General features: G+C 39.2%; 1 protein-coding gene across 50 annotated transcripts in view; it reads right to left on the bottom strand.

The window, feature by feature from the left end:
- Positions 1–27,505, bottom strand: part of NEB (nebulin) — a 193,599-nt gene that overhangs the window by 33,467 nt on the left and 132,627 nt on the right. For all 50 annotated transcript variants that reach the window (XM_050969087.1, XM_050969101.1, XM_050969094.1 and 47 more), the window contains 31 exons: positions 27,254–27,358; positions 26,633–26,737; positions 26,436–26,540; positions 25,948–26,055; positions 24,864–24,977; positions 24,319–24,516; positions 23,004–23,108; positions 21,902–22,006; positions 21,279–21,386; positions 20,522–20,629; positions 19,560–19,667; positions 18,914–19,018; positions 18,719–18,823; positions 18,424–18,522; positions 18,039–18,149; positions 17,759–17,863; positions 17,023–17,127; positions 16,162–16,266; positions 14,319–14,423; positions 13,908–14,012; positions 12,139–12,243; positions 11,539–11,643; positions 8,997–9,101; positions 6,549–6,653; positions 6,232–6,339; positions 4,639–4,743; positions 3,726–3,830; positions 3,504–3,608; positions 2,550–2,654; positions 2,352–2,462; positions 1,301–1,411 (listed from right to left, as the gene is read on the bottom strand). In XM_050969087.1, coding sequence (XP_050825044.1) covers positions 1,301–1,411; positions 2,352–2,462; positions 2,550–2,654; positions 3,504–3,608; positions 3,726–3,830; positions 4,639–4,743; positions 6,232–6,339; positions 6,549–6,653; positions 8,997–9,101; positions 11,539–11,643; positions 12,139–12,243; positions 13,908–14,012; positions 14,319–14,423; positions 16,162–16,266; positions 17,023–17,127; positions 17,759–17,863; positions 18,039–18,149; positions 18,424–18,522; positions 18,719–18,823; positions 18,914–19,018; positions 19,560–19,667; positions 20,522–20,629; positions 21,279–21,386; positions 21,902–22,006; positions 23,004–23,108; positions 24,319–24,516; positions 24,864–24,977; positions 25,948–26,055; positions 26,436–26,540; positions 26,633–26,737; positions 27,254–27,358 — 3,384 coding nt within the window. The remainder of the gene's footprint in view (positions 1–1,300; positions 1,412–2,351; positions 2,463–2,549; positions 2,655–3,503; positions 3,609–3,725; positions 3,831–4,638; positions 4,744–6,231; positions 6,340–6,548; positions 6,654–8,996; positions 9,102–11,538; positions 11,644–12,138; positions 12,244–13,907; positions 14,013–14,318; positions 14,424–16,161; positions 16,267–17,022; positions 17,128–17,758; positions 17,864–18,038; positions 18,150–18,423; positions 18,523–18,718; positions 18,824–18,913; positions 19,019–19,559; positions 19,668–20,521; positions 20,630–21,278; positions 21,387–21,901; positions 22,007–23,003; positions 23,109–24,318; positions 24,517–24,863; positions 24,978–25,947; positions 26,056–26,435; positions 26,541–26,632; positions 26,738–27,253; positions 27,359–27,505) is intronic.

Here is a 27,505-nt window from a genome sequence, read left to right as displayed (position 1 = left end):
TTTACTGATAGAATCATAGAAACATAGACTATCAGGGTTGGAAGGAACCTCAGGAGGTCATCTAGTCCAACCCCCTACTCAAAGCAGGATCAATCCCCAACTAAATCATCCCAGCCAGGGCTTTCTCAAGCCTGACCTTAAAAACCTCTTAGGAAGGAGATTCCACCACCTCCCTAGGTAACCTATTCCAGTGCTTCAGTGTTCTTCCTAATATCCAACCTAAACCTCCCCCACTGCAACTTGAGACCATTACTTCTTGTTCTGTTATCTGGTACCACTGAGAACAGTATAGATCCATTCTCTTTGGAACCCCCTTTCAGGTAGTTGAAATCAGCTATCAAATCCCCACCTCATTCTTCTCTTCTGCAGACTAAACAATCCCAGTTCCCTCAGCCTCTCCTCATAAGTCATGTGCTCCAGCCCCCTGATCATTTTTGTTGCCCTCCGCTGGACTTTTTCCAATTTTTCCACATCCTTCTTGTAGTGTGAGGCCCAAAAATGGACACAGTACTCCAGATGAGGCCTCACCAATGTCAAATAGAGGGGAATGATCACGTCCCTCCATCTGCTGGCAATAACCCTACTTATACACCCCAAAATGCCTTTAGCCTCCTTGGCAACAAGGGTACACTGTTGACTCATAGTCAGCTTCTCATCCACTGTAACCCCTAGGTCCTTTTCTGCAGAACTGCTGCCTAGCCACTTGGTCCCTAGTCTGTAGCAGTGCATGGGATTCTTTCATCCTAAGCGCAGGACTCAGCACTTGTCCTTGTTGAACCTCATCAGATTTCTTTTGGCCCAATCCTTTAATTTGTCTAGGTCCCTCTATATGCTATCCCTACCCTCCAGCGTATCTACCACTTCTCCCAGTTTAGTGTCATCTAGCCACTGAGAACCCAGTATTGCTGCTGTGAAAGTCAGTTGGAGTTTTTCCACTGATTTCACTGGGAACAGATCTTTGGGATCAGCTTTTGTAAGTCGTTTTCAAATGAAGTAATAAATATAATGCAATTTTAACAGCACATGGGAAAAAATGAAAGAAAACATTATTGTGGAGTCACTGTTATTTCCGAGTAAACTATTTTAATTCCCAATCTCATTGTCCAGAGATGGCCTTTATTTCTCTAGGTGAAATTCTCTGCCTACACATAATTTCATGCATATTTCCCTTGCAAAATGCAGGCTGGGGAGACATCCAGCTGAAAAATCAGACCAATTTGATTTTTCTGATTTGAGAATGACTCTAATTGAAAATGGTCATATGGGCTGTTTGCTTGATGTAAATGCAGGACAAACTTACAATACTCTGTTTCTTAGCAACTTCCATGGCATGTTTCACCTCAGGAGGCTCCAGCATGATGGAATAGTTGGACTTGCCTTTCTCCTTCACAAACTTCTTTTTATAGTTTGTCTGTGTGGAGGAAAAAGGGTTTGTATTATACATCCCTCATTATTCCCACAAGGAGCTGTGTTCTTCTGACACTCACAATAACGCCTCACAGAAGCCTACTGAGCTAGCCAGAGATATCACTTACTTCTTCTAAACATGCATCAGCAGAGATAAGGAAACCTGGTTCCCTGCAGCGTTTAGAAGATATCCAAACACATCCCGCTGAACCCCTCTGCAGCATTTGATACCTCCAATCACCAAATATCCCTATCCCACCTCTAGGAAACTGAAGGGTTGACTGGAAATGCCCTGAAATGGTTCCAGTCTTTCCTGTCTAATCAAAGGCTTCTGTGGTAGCGTCTTCCAACACTCCATCCTTTCATGGGAATGGTAGGAGGTTAACAGCTGCCAGTGAATGTGCCCCCGTAACAGACCATAACCAGCCCACTACAGTTTACAGTCTCAACAGCAGTTCTCCAATCCAGCCTGAAGACAATGTGTTGGAGCTGGAAATGGAAATAAGACTGACAGCAGAAAGAGGTCTCTTGAAATATTTTAAAAGATATTACCCCAGCCAAAGGGACATTCTTTATCGCCACCAACAAAATCTTAAACCACTTAGAAAAAGTGAGGATCCAGAATGCCTGCTAATGCATAATACATTAGAAGCAACTTACAGCATCAAAAGTTACCTGAAGCATGTCTGAGTAGGGATCCCTCATACTTAAGAGCTATGAGATGTGATGTTTTGGGCCTTGATGCAGCAAAGCATTTAAGCATATGCTTAACTTTAAGGTCATGAGCAGTTCTACTGCTTTCAAATGTCTCACTAGACAGAAATTAGAAAATGCATATGGAGGGATCTACAAAAAATGCTTCATATGATCAAATAAATACTGTGAATGTAGCAATAGCAAAATTCTACATGAGCAATAAATGTTGCACTATACTTGTCACGCACCTCACTGACATTCTTGGTCACCTCTTTGACACGAACAGTGTCCTGTGTCTCAGGCAGGGTTGTATAAGAACCATGCGGAAGCTGCCTCTTACTTTGCTCTTTGTATTTGTTCTGAACGCATAGAGAAAAAATAGTTGAAAGAAATATAGGGTATAAGGAGGAACTATTTATGAAGACACAAAATATTACATGTGGTACCTCAGATACAAGAGAGCTGACACACTTAGAGAGGAGGATCTGAGGTGTGTCTGGGACAGCAAGGCATGTTCCTCTAGCTTTGTTATGCTTCTCTTTGTATTTTACCTGGAGGAGAGAAAAGACGTTATCTTATGCAATTTATTTGTCTTATACTGACTTTAAAAATGGGCTTCAAATATACTCATCTTACTATATATGGCAGAGCCTTGCAAACCCACTGATGTGAGTAAGGGTTTTCAAGATTAGGCCCATAATTTGATTTGCCTGTCAACTTTAATATGCTCCAGACTATATATTCCTACACATCTCACTAGAGCTTAAACTCAGATCTTGTTACTGTATTGCCAATATTTATTCTACAGTCATGGTGCTAAGCCCAAATGAAAGCAGCAGCTTTGGATTTAAGTATGTACACATAATGCATGCATTTCAATGTTTGGAGTTTAAACCTGTGTCAAAACCAGAATAATTTATTTACCATAAAAGTTGGGTATTTGGATAAAAAGGGCCACAAATCTGAACTGCCTCTAGTTTATGTTTGCAAATCAACCAACCAGACCAATGAGGTTTGCAAGACCAAAATCATCCCAGATTTTGTAAATTTGTTAATAAAATGAACAAACAAGCCCAATTAATGAAATATGAAATTCTGAGCAAAATTTCCAAACCTAGATTCCCTAAGTCCTTATTTAGATGCCTAAATAGAAGTGCATGTTTTTCAGAGATATTGAGCAATCCCTACTCCCATTTAGGAACTGAGGTTCGGAAACTATGCCCAGATGAAATTATCTGCAACAAATTTCTACCAAATGACATTCACAAACTCCAGAGTTTCCATTTTGATGGTATTATATTTACAAAAACAATTGGACACACAACATAGGTTTTAGGTTCCTTAAATAGCATGTAAGCTGTTAGCAAAGGAATAAACAAAGTAGAAGTTCAAATACTTACATCACTTGCCAGGATGGCATTCTTCAAAGCCAAAACTGTATTTTTGTCATCTGTGACAGACAGTTTGCATCCCCTAAGGAACTCTCGGTCTAGCTTGTAGTCATACTGTCAGACAAGAAAAGAAAAGCTGACAAAAAGTCCCCCAAATCTTTGCTGTGAAAGAGTGATGGAGTGTGGGAGGGAAGGAGCATAAGCTAATACAATATTTTCTAGTTTCCTCACATCACTCTGTTGCAGAGATGCCTTAGCTGCTTGGAGAAAGTCAGGTCTATCAGCAGTCCATTGCCAATGAGCCTTAGTTGCTTCATATTTCTTCTTGTAATCCAGCTGTTTAAAAAGACACATTAATGAAAATCATATCATTCATAAACTCAATATAGACAGAACCTATTTCTCCCCTTGCCTGAACAACTGCATGAGAATTGGGGGAAAGGGCAGGAAGTCATGCTTGGAAAAGTACACATCCATGAAAGCAACACTTTTGGGATATGCTTCTCTTCTGAGTCATGGACAATGAAGAGGAAGTCTATTTGTGCTGATCTTTTTCCCTGCCAGGTTGAAGGAGCATTTGCAGGATTGAAAAGTGGGTGTGGCCTGGAAGAAATTTGATATGTTATCTCACTAGCCATCTCAGTGCATCCTGGACCCACACAATGGTGTGAAGGCCTTCAGCCCTTCCTACACAGAATTTATGCTAGCTACAAGATTAAATAAATTAGCATGGAAAATACTAGGACCACCTACACCTCCATGCCTGAGGAATTAGGAGGTGCCTGAGGATAATTGGTGTTTGTGCTACATGTTGGAAATTTTGTATGTATGGATAATGCTTTGTAAACTCAGCATTTCATTTCAACCCGTGATAAAACACCACATTCTTCAAAGATCACCAAAATTATCTGATAAGCAAAAGAACACAAAAGACCTTGTTGGAGGTTTCAGCAAAATCCAGACTAAATGGAGATGTTCCGAATAACATTTTCTATATACTGGCTGTGATTTTCAAAAAAGAACATAAAGGGACCCACAGTCCCAATGAATTTCAATGGAAGGTGAGTGCCTAATTCCCATAGAGTCCTTTGAAATACCAGCCATTGACAATAACAGTGAAAAGCAGTAATAGCACTGAACTCACATTGCTGTTTACTTTGTAGGCAGCTTTGGCAGCTTTAATATGAACAGCATCTGGTACAACGTTGCAGTGAGACTTATTCTTCTCATAAACTTCTTTGTATTTCAGCTGGTGAAAGAAACATATTCTGAGTATTTATTCATGTGCTACAACTCAATGAAAGTAAAACAACAGCAGCAGCATGTGGAATTCTACGTTTAGGCAAATCACCTAATTGTTTAATTAAAAATTATAACAGAAAAGGAAGAAGCACCCATAGATCTTGTTTTCAGGCATTACACACACAAAAGATACACCATCTTCAGCTGGAGTTCCATTTGCATGGAAACATAAAGATGTATCAATTTAATTCAACATGAAATACACAGTCCACACTAACTTGTGTTTAAAGCTTTTGACCAAGATTTTCAAGTGACTAATTATTCTGGGCGCTTACTACAAGGTACTTTAAAGAGACCTGATCCTCAGAGAGTGAGTGCTCAGCACTTTCTGAAAATCAGGCTTCTTAAGGGGGCTCAAGATGAGCTTTCAAAAACGTAAAAGCAGCAAAGAATCCTGTGGCACCTTATAGACTAACAGACGTTTTGGAGCATGAGCTTTCGTGGGTGAATACCCACTTTGTCAGAAATACCCACGAAAGCTCATGCTCCAAAACGTCTGTTAGTCTATAAGGTGCCACAGGATACTTTGCTGCTTTTACAGATCCAGACTAACACGGTTACCCCTCTGATACTTCAAAAATGTAGATACTCCAAATCACTGCCCACTTTTGAAAATTTTTGTCCTTCAGAATTGTGTATGGGCAACTGGATAATATTAATACTTTCTACTTCTCATCTATATGGCCCTCATTACTGTTGTATCCATGTACCTCACAGTCTTTTACTGTATTTATGAGGATGGGAAATCCCATTATTCTGATTTTACAGATAAGGATCTGAAGCACAAAACAACTGAGTAACTTGCCTAAGGTCACACAAGAAGTCTGTAGCAAAGCAGGACTTGTACCCAGAGCTCTCCGTTCCTTAGAGCAGTGCTATAGCCATTGGACCAGCCTTGCTCTCCTGTACTTTCATCCTTTCTTTTTAATAGCACCATTCATCTGAGAATTTCAAAAGTCTTTTACATACATTAATTAATTTAGCCACACTGCTCTGGGCTATTTATTATCCCCACAGTATGGATGGGAAAATGGCGTGACAGTGATTAATCCAAGGCAACACAAAAGCTACTGGCCAACCCAGAGAGAGAAACCAAGAAACCAGATGCCCAGACCTGTGATCTAAAAAAAGAATAGCTCAACCTGCAGCTTTCATTACAGGTAAGAACTGTTCTAGTCCACCCATCATTATCCCATGAACTACGCTGAAAAGCTACATGAATGAGCATAGCTTTTCAAAACATTGTTATATTGCCTGTCAATGTGTCAGATGCAGCAGGAGGAAATTTAGAATATATCAATATTATCTTAATTCAATAAGAGGCTAGTTGTTATGGCAGCATTATCTACAAGGTAGAAATAGACAGTATTGTGTAGTAAAATAAAGGTTAATTGTGCATCGTACTGGTATCACATGCCAGGCATAGTTTACTTACATCACTTATTCTGTCTTTGACCTTGCGCATAAGTAGTAAGAGAGGGGTGTCATGGATTGTGGTGTACCCTTTAGACTTGGCCTTCTCAAATTCCATCTTGTAAATAATCTGAGGGTAAAAGTTGTTAAATCATATTTATTCTGGCTAACAATTCTGGTACAATTTAAGTGTTTTTAAAAAATCAAGTTGAAAAATATTTTATTGTGGCTGAGGAGGACTCAATTTTTTAATTAGCATACTTCAAAGGTCACAGTTCAGAGTAGGAAGATGTACTTAAGATATATTTAGCATTATGATATTATGGTAATTATACTTACCTCACTGATTTGCTTGTTGACTTTTGCAGTCCTCAGATGTTCTGGGGTATCCACGATTGAAGTAAACTTGTCCTTCTGCATTTCATACTGCCTCTTGTATTTAAACTAATGGGGGCAAAGAAGAGGACATTAACTATATGAAACAAGAAAACATCTTCAAGAAGAGACACAATCATGTTAAATTTGCATACTGCAATGCATGGGCCCATATCCCACTGAAGTCAGTGGAAGCTGGGCATGTGTGCATAGACAGAATGTGGCCCTATGAGCTAGACTGCATGAAACCCTTATTCATTTTGGAGCATCTGGGCCTGTTTGTGTGAGTTACTCCCGCATGTGGTCTCATGCTGATTCCAACATGAATAAGAGCTCCACAGTCTGGCACTGCAAGTACATTGGCCTGAAGGTGTAAAATAGAACTCTGAGATTAAAAAGGATTCTAAGCAGTTTTGTAAGGTCAGTGAAAGTGCTGCTTTTGTTTTTAATCACACTGGACAAGATTCCCTTTTAAAATCAGTACCAGGCTGAAAGACTTTAATTAAGACTTGGGAAAATATAAACATGGCAGACTGGACCAAGCAACCCCTCTAAATATTTCATTGCATGCCAAACAATATTGGGGCACCAATGCCACAACAATGCTTGAAATATATGTGTATAGTTTCTTTGAGGGCCATTTTGTCCAGCTCTGGGCCTAATCCTGTTCTCATGAAATACAGTGAGAGCAGGACTGGGCACTAAGAATGACAATTTACTACAGATGGGCTAGGGACAGGTGGAGGAAATCCAGAGTTCGTTAAAAAAACTAACTTGCACTTTATTCCCTGAATCATCCAAATTGAGAATATTTTGGTTACAAATGAGAAAATAACGCATGCATTAGAGATCAGAACAGCAAGGGGCACAAAATAAAGATAACAGCATACAAACAACACTCAGAACAGACTCGTCTCATGTGAACATGCAGGTCAGGCTGAGTGCTTATTTTCCATACTTCAAATATGCCAGAGTTTACTTGGCAACATTTTAAACAGAATTCCATTGCTGAATTCAACAGAAATTGTCTAACAAATGCCTTTGCCATCTTAGTGCTGTGCTGTGGGATTTTATTAATGTTAATATAGTCTGAGTCTATTAGCTCCCATGTAATTGCTTTGCAATATTACATTTTCCATGTGTAGCTGAAAAGGAACAGCATTAGCTGGCCTATTAGAAAAGGGTGTTGTGCGTGGGTTTTTGTGGTGGTGTTGCTTTGTTTGCTTTTTTGCCAATGACATGGGTAACAAGTATGTAAGGAATGAGGATACAGAATGGAATTTTACAAAATTTAAACACTAACAAATGCTGTTGACTCAAGTACAGGTATAAATATGTAACAGCTCTGGAATGAGTTGCATTAACATCCACCTGGTACATCCAGAAACTATGTAGGAGTCCAGATTTGATGAGTCTGGAAAACTAAATCTAAACACTAAATATTAGAATCATTTCCATGTTGATGAATTTACCTTTCTTCATAATCAAAATTTTAAAAGCGTTTGTTTTTCCTTTGTTCTGTAAGAATGAAATAACTAAATTGTGCTCCCCTCTGCCCAATATGAACATAAAGGAATAAAGAGCTTCTCCCTGTTGCATGCCTGCAGAAGGACTGCCTGGCAACTAAACTGGATAAAAAGAAAAGCTGGGGCATGGAGTAGGTGGAGCTACAATTCCCTCGCTTCCCCCCCGCCTCTCTCTCACACACACACACACACACACACACACACACACACACACACAGCGGCAAGAGTACACTGCACTCCTCCTTGCGCTACTGTAGAGCTCTGAAAAGTATGGGTCTTCTGGAGACACTATGACTCCCAATGCTCCACCTGGGATGGTGAGACTCCATACTATTTTCAGTACAGAGCTGCAGATAAATGCATAAAATAAATGCTTCCTTGGGTTTAAATTACATTCATTAGCCAATTCTGTCAAGGGGACTATGCATAGGGCAAGGTAACACTCAGTATGAGAAAGGATGGCATAACTGGGTCCTGGGTGATATGAGTGATGGATGGGATACAATGCCACTTTCACAGTTTCATCCTGCAAACACTTATGAACATGAGTAAAGTTACTCACATATGAAAGAATTTGCAGGATTTGGCCAATGAACTATATTAGGAAATATTCATGATTAACATTTTTTATTGAGGGTTATAATATGGCCCACCAGATGAATGGAAAACCAGTTCAGGCTCCGACGGGAGCTGGATCAGGCCCAGGGAATAATAGGTATAATTTCAGATGCTCCATTACCAAGTAAAGAGTAGCAAATGCCCGGGGAAACATTAGAGCTCAAGATCAGTAGAAATTCAGAGAATTCATAAATATTAAAATGTTAAACATTCAAGCAGCTAAACTGTGTGTATAATGCCTTCCTGCAACAGAAGCCATTCACATTACCTGGCTCCACAAGTTTGTATTGTAAAGTGCTGTCAGCATATCTGGTCTCAGAATTTCATTACATCCATGTTGCAGGAACAACTTGGCACTAGACTTGTATTTTTTCTGTCCATGAAAAGAGCAATGAAGCACAAAAGATACTTGTGAAGTCAATGCACAGTACAGTTTTAGATCACAGTCACATTCACAGTGAGATTTAGGTAAGCATAGTATGTGTACTCACATCATTGCATGCCTGGACAATATGCATCCATACAATTTTAAACATGCATTTTTAATTAATGGTGCCAATTTGTAAAGCTTGCAATGATTTACCAACTCCTTAAAACAATCAGAACATTGAAACACCTTTTGGAAAAAAAGAATAAATCTTAGACCAAAAGGGCATTTAACGAATCGAACAAGTCCACAGTTGCCTTATATTTGCAATTAGATGGAAAAAATAAGTGTAAAAATCATTTAAAAAAAAGAAATATCATCAAGAATAAGTGCATGATACAACATCCACTGAAGTCAATCAGACTCTTTGCACTGATTTCAGTGGACACTGGATCAGACTGTAGGTGAGAAAGATGTATGCAGGATTGTTGTAGCTCTGTCGGTCCCAGGATATTAGAGAGACAAGGTGGAGGAGGTAATGTCTTTTATTGGACCAACTTCCTCTGTGTAAGCTTGAAAGCTTGTCTCTCTCACCAACAGAAGATGGTCCAATGGAAGATATTACCTCCCCCACCTTGTCTCTCTGAGAAATATGTCATGCAAATATCAATTAATGCACAATATATGAGAATACATAGAGAAACGACAAACTAGTTAACTCAAAAAGCAGCTGTGGTCTTCGGGTGCAAAACAGATACTGTGTGATAACACTGAACTAGAACACTGTAATATCGTAGGTGAGACTATGACGTCATTGGCTATACACATTTCAGGCAGATAAAGATGTGTTGTGTGCGATCCAGCCACATTTTGCTTGCACTGGTCAGCACTGCTACAGTAACAGACTGCTCAGTTTCTCTCTCCCTTTGGCCAGTAAGATTCTAGGCTCATCCACAACAAAACTGTAATTATCTTTCCTCTTCTCATACTCAGATTTGTATGTTAAATTGTAGCAAAGTAAAAAGGCGAGGGCACAAAGAAACACTGAGATAACAGCTTCAAAACTGACAACTTACTGTGCATAATATTTAAAAGGATATTGTTCAGGACCTCACCCAAGTTAGAAAAATAAAGAAAAAGCAGAGGAAATGTGGATAATTTATAAATAAGGCTAAGATTTTGTCATTAATATTTTTAGTAAAAGTCATGGACAGCTCCCAGACCCCAGTGATTAAACCAAGGCAACACAAAAGCTACTGGCCAACCCAGAAAGAGAAACCAAGAAACCAGATGCCCAGACCTGTGCTCTAAAAAGCAATAAACAAGAATTCACGGAAACCTGTGACCTGTCTCCGACTAAAAATATCACTGACAAAATGGGACTCCAAGGTCCCTGCCGCCATGGTGAGTAAGAGTTCTGGGGTCCTGCTGCATGACAGCTGAGCAGCTCTGGGCCCCGCACCACCCATGGTGGCTGGGAGCTCCAGGGTCCCCCGCCATGGGGACTGGGCTGCTGCAGGGTCCTCTTGCCTGCCACAGCTGCCTGCTGTGGCTGGGAGCCGCAGGATCCACCCACTGCAGCTGGGAGCTGCAGGGTCCCCCGACCAGGGCAGGAGCTGGGAACTGCAGAGTCTCCCCCACCAAAGCGGGGTCTGGGAGCTGTGGAGGGGCCAGCTGGGAACTCCAGCCTGGAGCAGAAAATGTCACAGAGGTGTCTGGAAGTCACAGATTTCTTGAGTTCTGTGACCTCCATGACATAATCATAGTCTTATTTATAAAACAAATTCCCAAATTTATATTTAAGGATACAAGGTAAAACTGAAAAAAAAAGACTACAGCCCCTTTCTGCAACTCTCTCCTAAGCTGCCTTGTAATACCCATTCTGCATTCAAAAGAACTTCAGAATCATCCCTAGATGGTCAATATATTGAAATCTGCAGCAGGAGCTGGGGAATTCTAGCCTGAAGCTCTGTGTTGAAACACAGAGCTGGATAGAATAGATTTGTGGGTAGTATTGTTTTCCTAATGCTAATGAAATTCTTTATTCAGTGTGATTCTTTACCATTTTCACATGACAATCACAAGTTAAGTTTTACTGATTTAAAACCCTGTTTCTAAAAAGGAAACTGATACCTTTCAGAGTTACTGACTTCTTATTGGTCAGCAACTGAGAGAACTCTTTGCATTTTCACTGCTGAAATGTGGGTCAAAAGGTTAGTCTGTTTTAGTTATTATACACCTGCTTTACTCATTGCTATAGATATCAAGAACATCCTTGCCCTTCTTCATTTTTGTCTAACTTTAAGACACATTTGTTTTCAGTAGCTTTTCATTTATTTCAATGTATTTTCCACTAGCAGGACAGATGAACTTTTAATTTAATGAAGGGCCTTGAGATGCCACTTCATCATGATATGCTATACAGGTCTGTTATCGTACTTACCTCATTCATTAGCTGAGTTGCATGTTTAAAATGCCTATTAATTGGACAGTCTGCAACATACTCAAACTGAGACTTCGTCTTTTCAAATGACTCCTTGTACTTACACTGGAGAAAACAAAGAAACTAGTCATTCCAGAGTAAAATTAAAAGAAAGACCATGAAAAAATATGAATTGAAAATATGTCTACACCAAAGGAATAGTGGAATTATTGCATATATAAATACATTTAAAAATGAAAAATATTACTTGGGTAATGTAGCTGTAGATATAGAAGTCTACTGTTTGTAATGGTCTTCCAAGGAAAGCAATGGAAACATCAAACCTTCAGACATTAGAAATGAGACTTGGAAACACTAAAAAATGTTCAGTAGAGAACAATTGCATTGGCAGTGGATAGAAAGGATTAACTAAAAGGTCCCTTTACTCTGATCTGTATGATACTGTAACTTTGATTATTTAAAATGTGTTGCACCAGATTCTGCCCTGAAATATTCATATCCATATCGGAGGGCAGAATTTGGTCCTTGAGCTAAAAGATAATCATCACACAACCAAACTTTAAAACAATTCTTCCAAAAGTCATAAAGAGATTTATGTACCCCACTGTAGAGGACTTTGTTCTTTTCTGCCAGAGCAAGATCAGGAGTATCCCAGGCATAACAACCAAAGCCTCTAAGCAATGATAAGTCTTCTTTGTATTTAAACTGTAGAAAGAAAGAAAGAAGATAAATTAAAAAACCTGGAATAATTTCAGTTGGCAAAAAAAAATATTATCTTATTAATGCTGAAATACCATCCGGATCTAAGTCTAACACATGACCGTTATAGTTATGTGAGTTCCTGCATGTCATAAACAGATGGTTAAGGGTTAATGTCTCTTTTATCTGTAAAGAGTTAAGAAGCTCAGTAAACCTGGCTGACACCTGACCAGAGGACCAATAGGGAGACAAGATACTTTCAAATCTTGGTGGAGGGAAGTCTTTGTTTGTGCTTTGTGTTTGGTTCGTTGTTCGCTCTCGGGACTGAGAAGGACATGACGTACACCCAGGCTTCCCAATCTTTCTGAATCAGTCTTTCATGTTTCAAAATAGTAAGTAATAGCCAGGCAAAGCGGATTAGTCTTATGTTTGTTTTCTTAACTTGTAAATGTGTCTTTTTGCTGGAAGGATTTTTACCTCTGTTTGCTGTAACTTTGTATCTCAGGCTAGGGAGAGGGGGGGGTCCCTCTAGTCTATATGAAGCTGAGTACCCTGGTAAAGCATTTTCCATCCTGATTTTACAGAGATAATTTTTACATTTTCTTTCTTTAATTAAAAGCTTTCTTTTTAAGAACCTGATTGATTTTTCCTTGTTTTAGAATCCAAGGGATTGAGTCTAAACTCACCAGGGATTGGTGGGGGAAAGATGGGGGGATGGTTAATTCCTCTTTGTTTTAAGATCCAAGGAGTTTGGATCAGTGTAAGCCTCTCAAGGCAACCCAGGGAGGGGAGAGTCTGGGGGGAAAAAGGTGAGGGATGGTTAAATTCTCCTTGTTTTAAGACCCAAGGGATTTGGGTCTTGGGTTCCCCAGGGAAGGTTTTGGGGGAACAAAAGTGTGCCAGACACAGACTTCTGGCTGGTGGCAGCGTACCAGATTTAAGCTAGTAATTAAGCTTAAAAGTGATCATGCAGGTCCCCACTTCTTGAAGCCTAAAGTTCAAAGTGGGGAAAAAAATATTATCCTATTAATGCTGAAATACCATCCAGATCTAAGTCTAACACAGGACAGTTATAGTTATGTGAGTTCCTGCATCAATTACCTTGCTAACTACATTTGTTTTTATACAATTAAGGGGCCAGCTTATAACCTCAGTTAAATCATTGGGGTTGCACAGTTGTAATTGAGAGCACAGCCCAGAAGAGTCATTGGGTTAAATCCTGACTCCAGTGGGAGTGATGCCACAGGATTTCACATATTAAATATAAGCCATGAAAAAAAATGAACATTGTTTTGTCTCAATAACATGCTCACAAAAAATCACCACTGAGATAGTTAAAAGTACCAGTGTCTTTCACATGCTGTAATAAGCCAGAAAGACTGCTAAAGTGTTGCTAGGGGCTTGTCATGTGACAAACAAGTTCAAGCAACAGAAATAGGGCCCAATTGAACTTCCACTGAAGTCCATGGGAGTTTTGTCACTGCTTTCAATAGGAAGTGGCCTTGTTCACTTGATTTGCTCTGTTGATTCTGAAAACATGCCAAGCAACTGTGAAACTGACCACTCTTTCATTTCAGCAGACGATACCTGACAGGAGTTAAGTGACACTCCATTTTGGACACCTGCTTTAAAAATGCAATGTCTAATATACAATAACCATTCAAACTCACATCGCTGATAGCATCTGTGACTGCACGATGATGAAAGTGCTCCGGACGGTCTGGGATAGATCTCCAGATTCCCAACTGGCTCACATAGTTTTCCTTATATTTCACCTACAAAAGGAGTTGAAAAGAAAGTTGCAAATGATGTAAAACAGTTCGAAAACATAATACATTAGTCACCCAATTTTATGACATTCCTACTTCTCACTACTGACTCTCCCCAAAGATGTACTTAAATGTGGGGCCTGATTCTCATTTACACTAACCTTTTACACCACACTAGCAATGCAAAGTGGCCGTAGTGTAAATGAGCATTAGGCCCAGGATCTTTCACTGGGAGGGAATTAAATATAAAAGCTCTAGTGTCATACAGTTAATGACAAACATTAATCAGGACTAGAAATGCTGTATACGTACACTGCTGATGTCATCAGTGACCTTGCGATGATAGACAATATCCAAGGCATCTTTCACTGTGTGATATTTACCCTTTGCCTGCTCAAACGTCTCTTTGTAGCGCAGCTGATAAGAAGAAAAATATGAACAAATTAGTTATATAGTCTGCCAGCAATTATTAAAGCTAAATGTATAGGCCTCTCTTAAGTCCAGAACTGCCTCCATAGCTGCTCGCCCACAGAAACTTGGTTTAGACCTTCTGTGGTCTCTCAACAAAAACACTTCCTTTCTAGAAGTGTGGTCACACATTGCCATAGGTAAAGTCTCACCCAGTTTCATTATGGAAATTGGGCTCATGAGAATGACACAGGGGGATGCATCATCTCCCATCATGTTAATGTGGAGCCTAAGAAAATTTAAGAAGTTTTGTTGCCCAAAATTAACTGCCTGACTGAGATCCAAACTGGAACTCAGTCAGAGAGGAAAGATTAGGCCCATCAAAGCAGGGATTTTCCCTGCTCACCCTCAGGCTATGTCTACAGTACAGCCTCTGTCAGCAAAACTTATGTTGTACAGGGTTGTGAATATTCTACCCTCCTGAGCAACATAAATTACAGCAACTTAAGCATTCATGTGCACAGCACTATGATGGTGGGTGAACTTCTCTCGCCGACACAGCTTCTGCCACTCGCAGGGTTGTTTTTTTATGCTGACAGGAGAGCCCTCTCCTATCGGCATAGAGCGTCTTCACCACACGCACTGCAGCGGTGGCGGTGCAGCTATATCGGTACTGCAGTGCTGCTGCAGTGCTGTACATGTCGACATGCCCTAAGAGTGAAGATGAAGAAGAAAGGCACCATACATCACAGAAGTACCCTGTACAACAGCAATGAGTGCTGAATTTAGTATAAAAACATCCATCCTTGTCCCCAGGCATGCTCTGAATGGAGGAAAGCAAGAAGGTCATTCCAGTTCTAAGTTTACTGGAAACTCTCCAACCTCCACAGTGCAGAAACCCTGATCCACACAGAAGTTCTGTTGTATGAGAGCTGGGAAGCTCAATCACAGCACGAAAGCTCACAATCACCAGTGCAGAGCTGAGGTCTTTTGCCTTTCTATTTTGGACATGTCGTAACTGAACAAGTTGACCTGATGGGCAGCCCAATACATAACCCCAATACCTTTCTTTCAGTCTTTTAATGGCCCAGGTGCCAATTTGCAATCAGAAACGTACATCACAGATCTCATTATATAGCAGAACACATCTACAAGTAACTTTAAATTAATATTCCACACTTGAAACAAAAACCCATTTCATCCTCAGATCCTTACCCAGGTCAGCTCAGACAGAAATTGATTTTTTCCGAATCTGCATTCTAAGTAAAAGGGAATGAACTCTCAGTGAGGATTGAGATTTATTCCTCAAACAGCACTGAGATGAAGAAGTGGGATAAAAGCATTTCTGTGCTTGCTTCCAGCATCAGTACTTTCACTCTAATCTATATTACTAGTAAATGTCACATGGGGAGGCAATTCATTTTGTCCTGATTTATTGCTCTCATCCTCTCTCTTTTTTTTTTTTTTAATTTTTTTTTGGACTAGCACATTTGAACACAAGATTGGCTGGAGAAAGACAAACATAAAAAGATATATGGTGCCTTCAGTCCAAACATAGGAATCTCATTGACATCATTTTATGATCAGCATGGAGATAGAGTGACAGATACAGCATGCACCATAGTGGGATTTGAATGCATGGGCAGTCTATTTTATATATTGCCATATGTTCATTTTCCCTAGTTCCTTTTCTGCTCTATCGAAAGATGAGAGAAAGTGTCAGTGATGGTGTCTGCAGGATACATACATCACTAGCATTCCAGTAAGCCTTCTTAGCCCTGATGAGGATAGGAGTGTCAGAGACAGTTGTGTACTTGTGCTTCATCTTCTCATATTGGGCTCTGTACTTTTTCTGGAGATCAGATGGCAGGAGGGAAAAGAACAAAAATATAATTAGTTACAAAGATATTTGCCCAGTTGATGCTGTGTTAAGACCCAGGGAAGCTAAATTTAGTACACTTCGTTGAGCGTCATTACTGCAAGATACTAAGTGCATTCAACTTCCACTGTAGTCAATGGGAGTTGAAGTTGCTCAGAAGCTCCCGAAAGGTGCTCAGCACCGTGTAGAACCAGGTCCTAACCAATCTGCTCTACATGATGCCTTACAAAGGAATGGACACATTTTTTATTTTGGGGGTTGGGACTAGAGCTAAAAATAATAGTTGTTGAACATCACTTTAATGAGTAGTTTTGTACCATGACAACATTTGTCCACTTTTAATAAACACATAAACCAGCTTCTGTTCCAAATTCAGTGTTTATTTTATTTATTAATGTAGCCCTGAAAGGATTTATTTTATTTTATTTTAGTGGGGGCGAGGGGGCAGATGCTAAAGCTACCTCCATGGCTTCAGAAGTCTGAATATTACAGATATGCATTTAGAAGCAGATGATTTTTCTCTTTCATAAAACATTCCTCTGTGTTAGAATTATACATTAAACGAAAAAAACCCAGGGATCATACAAGGAAAAGTAATACTTAAGAATCAGAAGATTTACAATAAATAAAACTGTGTTCTGTTACTCCTACACTCCCCACCCCTATTAATGTTAGAATTGGAACTTTCACATGGTATAACTGTGCTGAAGATGGAAGCAGGTATCTTACCTCACTGACCATGTCCTTCACATGTTTTGCAAGCGTCAAGGCTGGGGTCTGATCACCAACATGGTGATGGGGTCTCTCTTTGGTGGCTAGCTCTACATACAAGTACTGTGACAAGGAAAGAAAAACAGAAAGTTCAAAAAAATATGTTTCTAATTAACTTTATCTTGGGAACCCTACAAAATGACTTTGCTGAGTGCTGCAGTCACTCTAGGTAACTTTTACACACTGTGAATGCAAGAAACCCTATTGTGCTGGCCCCTGTGCACAAGGGAGAAGAACTCTTTGCAACTTCTGCCTGTGTTCACCCACACACACGCACCTGCACACGCTAGACCTACCTATTTGTCTAAATTGTACATGCAGGTTTTTCACATCACTTGGCAGACTGCACATCAATTAAAAAATGTCATCATTTTACCTGGCTAATGAGCCCATTAATAAAGACAGATTTATTTGGCTAGCTGGGTTGGGATTTTAGAGAATCTGAATGCAGTTGTATGGGAGTTTAATAAAGATTTCTGCCACTTCAGATGAACGGAACTGGACATGTTTGTTAAAGAAATATCATGAGCTTGAGAATCATATTGTCATTTGAAAATGTGTATTAATCATTATTACAAGTCATCTCTAAGATTTCTAAGTTGACTTCAGAAGGGTTGTGAGGAGCGCTGTAGTAAGATGGATTCAACAATCAACACAGATTCCCAGCCCCTTTTCTATTAAGGAAGAATTTTACCTGACTCTGTATTTTCTGTCCTTTCTTGGCTCGTAAGAAATCTGGTGTATCAAGGATTGACGTGAATTTCGTCTTTTGCTTCTTGCCTGCAGCTCTGTAAACCACCTAGAAGGAGACAAAGCCTAGCAGTTATTTCCTTTGTTACAAATGTTCAATTAGCATTTAGTTATTCAAAGCTGGGAAAGAATAAGGACTAAAATACATCAGGAAAGCCAGTGAGATGATCTGAGCTTCTTTTGATCATTGCCAACCAGAACAGATAAAATAATGCAATACTTACTTCACTCAAATGTGCCTTCAGCTCCTGAACTTTCCTGTATTCGGGAGTGTCCAGAACCACACTGTATTTATCCCGCATCTTCTTTGCCGTATTGGTGTATACGTAATTAGACTGAAAACAAATAAACATGACACATATTGAAGCTGCAGTATTCTCAGCAGTGTATAGAAAATGTACAGGGGAGCCTAACATGGGTAACAGCTGATACAGCAGCATCACACTCCATGGCTAGTACTTCGAATCAGCTGTTTCAAAGCAGCATAGCACGAAACACTCTGAGTTCCTTAATCATTCTGACGTAGCACTTACCACAGATCATCTTGACAACTGTGCATCAGTAAATAATGAATCAATATTAAATTACGTGTCAGAAAAAAGAACATACCCAAAGCTCCCGCAAGTGACGAGCACGGACCATATCAGGAGTATCATATAGGAAGCAACCCAGGCCCCTCAACCAGTGTAGATCCTCTTTGTATTTATTCTGTGAAGCAATCATAATAACAGAAAATTAAAAGTTGATCCTTTTGGAAAAACGTGAATAATCAAACAATCATATTATTTTAGCTTGTATACAATTTAAATGTCAAGTCAAATTCTTCTCCCATTGACATCTGTATATGTGTGACTAGGAAAAGAGTTTAGCCCATCACATTCAAAGGCAAGGTATCTTTGCTTACATCACTTGTGATATCTCCAACATGGCGGCAATGGATCACTTGAGGGGTGTATGGCAAGGAAATCAAGTGTCCCTGCATCTTAAAGAAATCTGCCTTGTAGATCAGCTGAAAGACAAAGGGAAAATATTACATATATTTATTCATGCTGAATATATCAAGCATCTCCTTTTTATAAAACTGAAAAATGAGACATACATCACTGATAGCTTCCTGTGTGGCTTTGACTTGGCGAATTTCTGGTGTGTCAGGGGTGGTATGAATCTTGTCCTTATTTTTGTGGTATATCTCCCTATACAGCCTCTGCACCAAAGGAGAGAGTATTCCATGTGTTAAAAACAGAACTCATGAAAGAAAGCCACACTGCATCCAAGTTAGCAGAAAATAAATAGCTATTGCTTTATTAGCCGCAGACTTCCTTCTACTTCCATGCACTAGATAGTACAGAAGGACAGGAGAAAATGGAACCACTTTTCTAGAAAGATTTGGTTCTTACACAGTAAAGACATTTCACAACAACTATTTTATTAACATCTTGAAAACATGTTACAGAGAATCTAAGGCCCAGATCATGCAAACACTTCTGTATATGCTTAATTTAAGCACATTTAAAACTCAATGGTTAAGAAAGTGTGTGGGGTTTTTTTGCAAGCTTTGGGCCAAAAAATGTTGAAAATATGGATCTCACTAGCAAAGAGACTTATCAGTTTCTCAACAGCTTTTATTAAATAGCAGCTAAATTGTTTTATGAAATTATGTTGTAATGTATTTTAGTATACACCAGAAAATCAAATAATGATGTGTTAATACAAACATATATACTGGTAATTAACATTTAGAGTACCTCATTAAGAACTTTATTCACTTCCTTTATATGCTCAAAGCCAACAGCTTTGGGTCCAAGAGTGTAGCCTTTAGCCTTGATGTGCTCATAGGCTTCTTTGTATTTAAGCTGTAAAATTAAAAAAAAGGTTTAAAATAAAAGGGAGTAAGAAAAATCTTACATGATGTTGGCTGTGACTGCGTCTGTAATAAATGCCTGTTTATCTACTATTATTTACAGCCAATATAAAGAAACGACTATATTCAGGTTTGGCAGCTTCTATACAACACAAAGAGCGAGACTTTGAAAGGTATTCAGAAGAGAGTGGGTGCCTAGGCACGTCTGAAAATCATACTAGGCATCTATATACATTTGTAAGCACCTAAACCTTTAAAAATCTGTATGGGTAGGTGGTGTATTGAGGGCTCCAAACGATGTTCAGATTCAGCTAGCTTTGTGAGAGCTTCTGCCAGAAGACCATCCCAGCACAAATCAAAGCCATGCTCTCCCACCAGATTATCCTGATTATCCTGCCCTTCTTCAAGGGTTAATTTTGCCTGGGGCAAGGTGGCTCCACTGACACAGGATTAAATCAAGCCCAAAATGTGACCCTTATGAATCGTGAACTATGGAAAATAAGCCACACGTCTTTAATAGATACATATCATGCTAACTTTGAGAGATTTCATGACACATTTGCATTCTATGGCTCAAAATGATGTAGCAGAAACTAACCTTTGGGGGGCGATTTCTATTGAGATTAGTGATTTTGTTTCACTTCTCATGCATTTGATAAGGAATAAATATCAGAGGGAAATTTATGTCATGATAGGAAAATATTCAGATCTTTGTACAGTTCATCAGCTTTTACAGATACTCAGGGCAAACACAATCAGCTGCATAGCTGAATAGCAGCTTCCTTATAGCAATATTGTACGTTCCCATAGGTTGCCTAGAGATTACCAACTTAGTATATTACTTACATCACTGCCTATGTATTGGACATGTTTAGCAAGCTTAAATCCTGGAGTATCTGGTGGGAGTTTGTATCCAGTGGGGAGGGCATGCAAGCCAGCCCCCCGGTATAGATTCTGCAGGAAAAGTAAAAAAGTTACAATTACATAAAATATGTGAGGGAGTTTGTTGGTATTGCATAGCAAGTATCTTCTTCGCAATGGACCAAATCCTTCCCTTTTTAACTCCACTGAGATCATCTTAGGCACGCAGATAATAAGCTATATCAGGTATCTTTGTTCACGAAGATTTTTTAGTTTAATTTCAGAGCAATAAAGACTAGCCATGATGGGCCAGAGGAAAATCTGAAATCATCACACAAGCTGGATTTGGGGTACAAGGAAGAGGCTTGGAGAAAATGAACTCTGTCGCTAAACCTAGAATGCAATGAAGAAATGCTGGCTGGGTCTTGGATAGATGGCTTTCAAAAAGCCAGATGGTTTAGAACAGACTGTATTCTGGATCTCCAGTCTTGGAATGCAGCAAGGAGAATGACGTCCTGACAGATTGGATTGCTGGCTCTGAAAGGTTTGCATTCTGAGCTGGCATCTTCACTGAGAACAATCACAGAGAACATAACCAGTTCTAATGGGGAGAATTCCCTGGAGTTTTGTAAACTGGAAATATACACTCCCAACATTGTTGAACAAGCGTATGTGACACCCAAGAGCAGAAGTTGGCCATTATTCTTTAGTATCCTCTTAGAAATGAAAACTTGCTACTTACTTCACTCTGTATCTTATGAGCATGCTTTGCCCGCACCAAGTCCACTGTTTTATCGGTGGGGGTCATAGTGCCTCTAATATTATGCACATATGCATGGCGATAGACAGCCTAGGAAATAAGAAAAAAACAGTTCGCTTATTGATACCATTTCGTGGTATGTGTTTGTCTAACTCAGTGATTCTCAAACTGTGGGTCAGGACCCCAAATTGGGTCACGATCCTGCTTTAATGGGGTTGCCAAGCCCCACCGCCTGAGGGCTTCAGGTTATAGGCTCCCTCCTGGGGTCGTGTAGTAGTATTTGTTGTCAGAGGAGAAGCACAGTACAATGAAGTTTAGGAACTCCTGGTCTAACTTATTGTGGGTCAATTAGTGTTTGCTGGCTTATCAGGACCATCTTTTGAAATATGTAGAGGGAAAAAGCTTCACATTCAGGGCATGTTGTGTAGAACATGCTTGCCGTGCTGCTGAAAGCAGCTGTTGCCTAATATTCTATTGATGGTATAGCAAAGGATGGTACTGGACTAGCATGAAGTGATTCCAATATGTCATTAAATGTTACATTATTGGAATTATTGAGACATGATACATATCATACAGGGATGAAATGTGGTATAAAGACTTACATCACTCAGATTCTTGCCACTAATGACATTCTGGACATAATAAGGGGTGTCAGTGATCATGGTGTAGTCATTCTTCATTTTCTCTGCCTTAGATTTGTACTTAATCTGCAGAGAGAAAGAAAACAATTTGATTATTGCAAGTCTGGTTGTTTAATTAAACAACTTGCTTATGCACAATATTAGTAATTCAGTAAAGTCAATTATATTTAAGCAAAAAGAAAAGAAAAAAGTACTCAGGTGAGACATTTGACTAGATAAAAACAGTCATAGCACTACACTTGGGGAACATTAGAATACTTCAATAACACATCATTAGAATACTTCAATAACGTAACTATTCTGTCATTAAATATTTGTATGTACCATAGAAAACCATGAGCCCCCAACATTCTAAAGAAAAGCTCCTGAGGAGATGTGTTCTTTGTAATCAAAACCATTATCTACAACTACTTCAACTGCTTAATCCTCAACTAATAATGGGTAAGAAAACTTTGCCTGCCAAAAAAATTGACTCATCAAAATCAATGACATTACTTCTAGATTGCATGAATTTTCATTCAGTGCTGCTGTACAGTATACACAGCACAGCAGCCCTGTCGCAGCTTCTGGGGAGCCCCCTGAGATAAGTGCCACCTAGAGCCTGCACCCCTCACCCCCTCCTGCACCCCAGCCCTGCCCTGAGCCCCCCCACACCCAAATTCCCTCCCAGAGCCCATATCCTAACTCTCTGCCCCAGTCCTGTGCCCTCTCCCACATCCAATCAGTGGCCCTGATTCAGTAAAGCATTCCCATTCCAGGAGGGCATCTCAGCATGTATATCCCTCTAACGTCAGTCAGACTTAAGCCCATTCTTATGCACTTTTCTGAATATGCATGGACTTAAACAAATATTTAAGTGCTTTCCTGTGGGGGAGGAGGGGCCTATATGACAACACCTAATTACTGTAGATCAATAAAATTTAAAGAACTCAATCTGAACATTTCAGTGCAAGGAGGAAATGCAATGCCCATCCAGGCTTCGTCAGCATGGTATTTTAAAGAGTGAGACTAGATGTGACGGAAACTGAAAAGCAGAACCGAACTAGAGACAATTCAGACTTACATCACTGCGAAGATCATATGCATGTTTGGCATGCAGAATTTCAGGAGTATCCCAAACAAAGCAGCCAATGCCTTTCAGCCAGTTAAGGTCATCTTTGTACACAACCTAGAGTATTATAAAAAACAAGGAAGTGTTTGAGAATTTCACTATAGCTTCATCACTTAACTATACTTTAACCCTAGGTGGCAGCTTTCAATAGTAAATATCTTTTCCAATATTCTGAAACTAATTTGCCTGGACCCTGATACAACAAGCACCATTAGTTCTTTTAGCTTTTAACTGAACTGAGGGTGCAGGGTGAGGGAGCCTATACAATTAGAAGTAGTTTGACAGGAAGGTTTTCAACTAACCTGTATTTTGCATAATGATGCATTGCTGCTGAAATAAGTTATACACCGGGCATTTCAAAATCCAGGGAATTTTGCCAAATACTAATGATTTTTCTCTCTCTTTCAGATTCTGGGCATTTTTTTTCAAAATCTGAGTGTGTTTTCTTCAAAGCAAATACAACCAAAACATACTTTAAAAAAATCTAAGCAACTGTGTGAAAATTTGTATTTTCTGAAACTAAGCAGAAAACGCAAATCTTCAGAGAGATCATAAACCTGTGCTAATGCAAGGAATTCTCACAGTCCCTGTTACCAGCAGCTATACTTATTGGTATGAAAGATGTAATAAAGAGAAAGAAGTACTGAAAAAAGGTTGCAATTCTGAACTTTTTTGGTATGCGTATCTATTCTGTGGATGAAATTCACTTTACCTGCATATAGACAGAGTAACTGACTGCACCCAAATAGTTGATGGAACAGCAGCTACTGCCTTGCATGTTCTACTGGGGCCACTGGATTTGCAGAAACACAGAAGCTATGGCCCTTCCTCTGGCCTGCCCCTATATTGGATCAATCCTGGAGAACCTTTTACCACATGGGTCAACCCACCCAGGGCATCAAAATTTCCAGAGTACCTTGCACTATTGATTAATTACTTTGGGTAATTTATAAACACAACATGGGAAAGACTTTGGAGAACTGTCTGATCACTAGACTTGCAGTGCTGTGGTCTGATGTTCATACCGGGAAGAAACCAGACTGTGCCTGTTCAGTTTGATCTAAGCTAAACACCTGTGGTATAAGCAATGTTTGTAAACAGTTTTGGACAGCTGTTATGTGCGGACATAAAACAATGCACAAATATTGCAATCTCGGGATGTTCCAACATTTTTTCTGCAACACATTTTCACCTATTACAGACAGAATCTAACAATAGAAATCTCTTTGAAAGTTGAACAGTGACATAATATAATTTGTAGGCTTACTTCACTGAGCTGGTCAGTGACTTTTCGAACATGAGCGTTGATCTGAAGGTCTGGTAGGCAGGTCCACTCATGGAGATGGAGGCGATAATCAATTTCACTGACTTTTTTCTGTGTGGCCCTAGCAGCTACAATGTCTACCATGTCTGGAAGAATATGGATTTTGGTCTTGTTCTTTTCGTAGACTTCTTTGTACAGACGCTGTGAAATTAAAATATTATGTTAATAATGGGAGAAAAGAGTCTGACATCATTTTAAATTGTTGATTTTCTTATGCAATAGAAGTTAGAACAAACATTTTCATGTTATAAGTAGGTTTCTTAACATGGTAGTTTTTGTAGGGTAGACTTTGTTCTACAGATACACTACCAAAGGCTTAGCCACAAAAGAAAATGTTGCAAAACAAACACAAACATATTTCTATACATATTGGAGAAAGTTTAGTAAATATCAATAGTTGCCAAACATATTTAAATATGAAATCTTGATTAATGTATGTGGATGCTTTGACTATCAGGAGAACTTAAATTTTAAAAAAAGATACCTACATCAATGTTAAACTTGCCAACTCTAAGGCATCTTGCTGTGTTGGGATCATCTTCAACACTTCTGGGTAGAGTGTAAAGTGCTTTAAACTTATCATATTCCTCCCGATACTTGACCTAAGCAGAGACAAGGAGATAAAATGACATCCTCCAGTAACACAACTACATTTTTAGAGCCAAATTCACTGGTGACTGAACTGGGCACAACTCCTTTGAGGTCAGTGGAGAGTGAAAGCAGTTCAGGGCAAGATCTTGTCTTCTGTCTTGTTAGGTGTATCTATGATGCCATATAGATAATGATAGCTTCCAGATAAATTTTGTAAAATAGCAGGAATAAATGAATTTATTAATTTATTGTAGGAAAATAACTCCAGCTCTATATTTCCAGAGGTCAATATAAAAATGTTCAGGAAGGGAACTATCTTTTATGGGTCTCAGTTCAGCAAAGCATGTGCATGAATCCATCCATATTCAGCAAAGAACTTAAGCACATGTGTAACTTCAAGCACATGTTTAAGTACTTTGTTGCATGGATTGCTGACTGAGGACCATCTAGCACATTTCTTGTATAGTGATCGTCAGGAAGAGCTTTCCAACAGTAATGCGTATCATTAATTTTGCTCATCAAAAGATGAATCATAGAAATATGTCTTTAGTTGAACCTGTATGGTTAAATCTACCACATGTAACAGTATCTCAAATTCAAATCTAGCCAGAGGTTTAAATCTTATTGTCTTATATCTAAAAATTGGAAGTATAAAAAGCGAAGAAGTTGCTGAAAGCAAACTTTGGCTAGGGATATAAGAAGACAATCTTTTATTGAAGTATTTGGTAGAAAGATTGAGCAGGCTCTTGTTTCGAGCAAGAACCAAGTTGTGGTCAATAGATAATAGGCTACCAGGGAAGAAGGAATTACCTGCATGAATCACTGCATACCTATTCATAGACACACATTTGAAATAAAAATAAATAGTAATTTAAAATTTTTGTACAGCTCTACTATGTAAATGCAAAGCAGAAAAGGGCTTTATTGCTAGCATTAATGAGCTGCAAAGATAGAGAAGCTTAAAACATTATGTTCACTTACAATACTAGCATTATGCTTCAGTTCTTTGGCACGAGACAGAGAGACGGAATCAGAGGACATTTTGTAACCAGTGGCTTTCACTTTATCCCAGGCTTCCTTGTACAGGTTCTGAGTGGGAATACAAAGATCTCTGAATATGCTTTTCAAAACTCTTATGTAACACACAGTATAGGAAGACAAACAAAATAATTTGTATCTTAACTTAAACCCCTGCAGACCTCTGAACTCTTACTCAAGCCCAATAGACTGAATGTTGGTTCAGAATAATCACCCACCAGGCACAAAAGCTCACTCCATAAGTGACAAAAGCCAGCTGTTCATCCACTGGGGCCCAGTCTCCTGCAAGAATTGGTCCCCAATTGTGCTTTGGTATATGGAATCAGCTTATCAATATACTGTATTTTGCCTAGTATCTGGAACTAAGGAGTTTGAAAAAACAAAATCAAATCCAGCTCCTTGAAAGAAACAAAACTGTTTAAAACACTCACATTGCTAAAAAGATGTTTCAGATTTTGGGTTCTTTCGTGATCCACTGTTTCCACCACAGTTGTATATTTGTCCTTAATTTTGTGATAATTTTCTTTATATTTCACCTTTAAGAAAGATACAGTGATTAATTCACTGTGTTTTAACTATCTGTGGGAATGAGGGAAAGTTTCTGGATAGAAAAAGGGGAATGACTCACCTCACTAGCATGGATGCCGCTCTGGACTGCAGTCACATAAAGTGGTGTATCGGTAACAGCACTGTAGTTCTGCAAATTCTCTTTTCCTGCAGCTGTGTATTTCAGCTAAGAAAACACAGACAAAAAGTGTCCTAAGAATAACTAGACCTGCTTCCCTATCAACTTCATCATGTTTTCCAGGTCCATCAGCCATCTATTCCCTTTGTTAAAAAAGGCCTCTATACTGTATATTATAATATTTATTCAAAAATGTTAACAGCAAGAAGTCTTGGGAGCTGACCACTCCACATGAAGAAATTTCAGCAGTGGAAAGTCCACATCTAAGCAGACCAATCTCGTAATCTTCAGACTAAAATAAACTTGCTTGTTCAAACTCTGTTAAACTGCTATACTTTCCAGTTCCCTTTGGTTCTCTGCTTTTCTCAATAACAAGAGGAAATAATGATGTCTCTATCAGATACGCCTGGAAGACTACATTGCATTTTTTTTATTTGGCTGATCTAAAGCATACTGTAGAGCATCAAGCCCTGCTCTCAGCTATGGTGGTCTAAACCCCAAGTAATGTAAATGAAATAAAAATGTGGCCCACTATCTCTTCTTATTTGAGGAAGATTTGCTTACTTGGCTTTGGAGATCATATGATTTCTTAGCATGCAGGATTTGTGGGGTGTCCCAGACATAGCATCCAAGTCCTTTCAGCCAATTTAAGTCATCTTTATACACAACCTGTAAAGAAGAAAAACTGAATCAGTTCCCAGAAAATGTGCATCCTACCTGAAAGGTGGTAATTGCATCTTCCCCATACCAACTCAATGTCTCCTACATAGCAAGGCAGAGTATTACTAAAGGCTGTGACCCAGTCTTATTCACTGA

This window comes from Gopherus flavomarginatus, chromosome 10 (assembly GCF_025201925.1).
Source record: "Gopherus flavomarginatus isolate rGopFla2 chromosome 10, rGopFla2.mat.asm, whole genome shotgun sequence".
Classification (NCBI taxonomy): domain Eukaryota; kingdom Metazoa; phylum Chordata; order Testudines; family Testudinidae; genus Gopherus; species Gopherus flavomarginatus.
The sequence above is the reverse complement of the archived record's forward strand: the minus strand, read 5'-3'. Positions and strand labels throughout refer to the sequence as shown.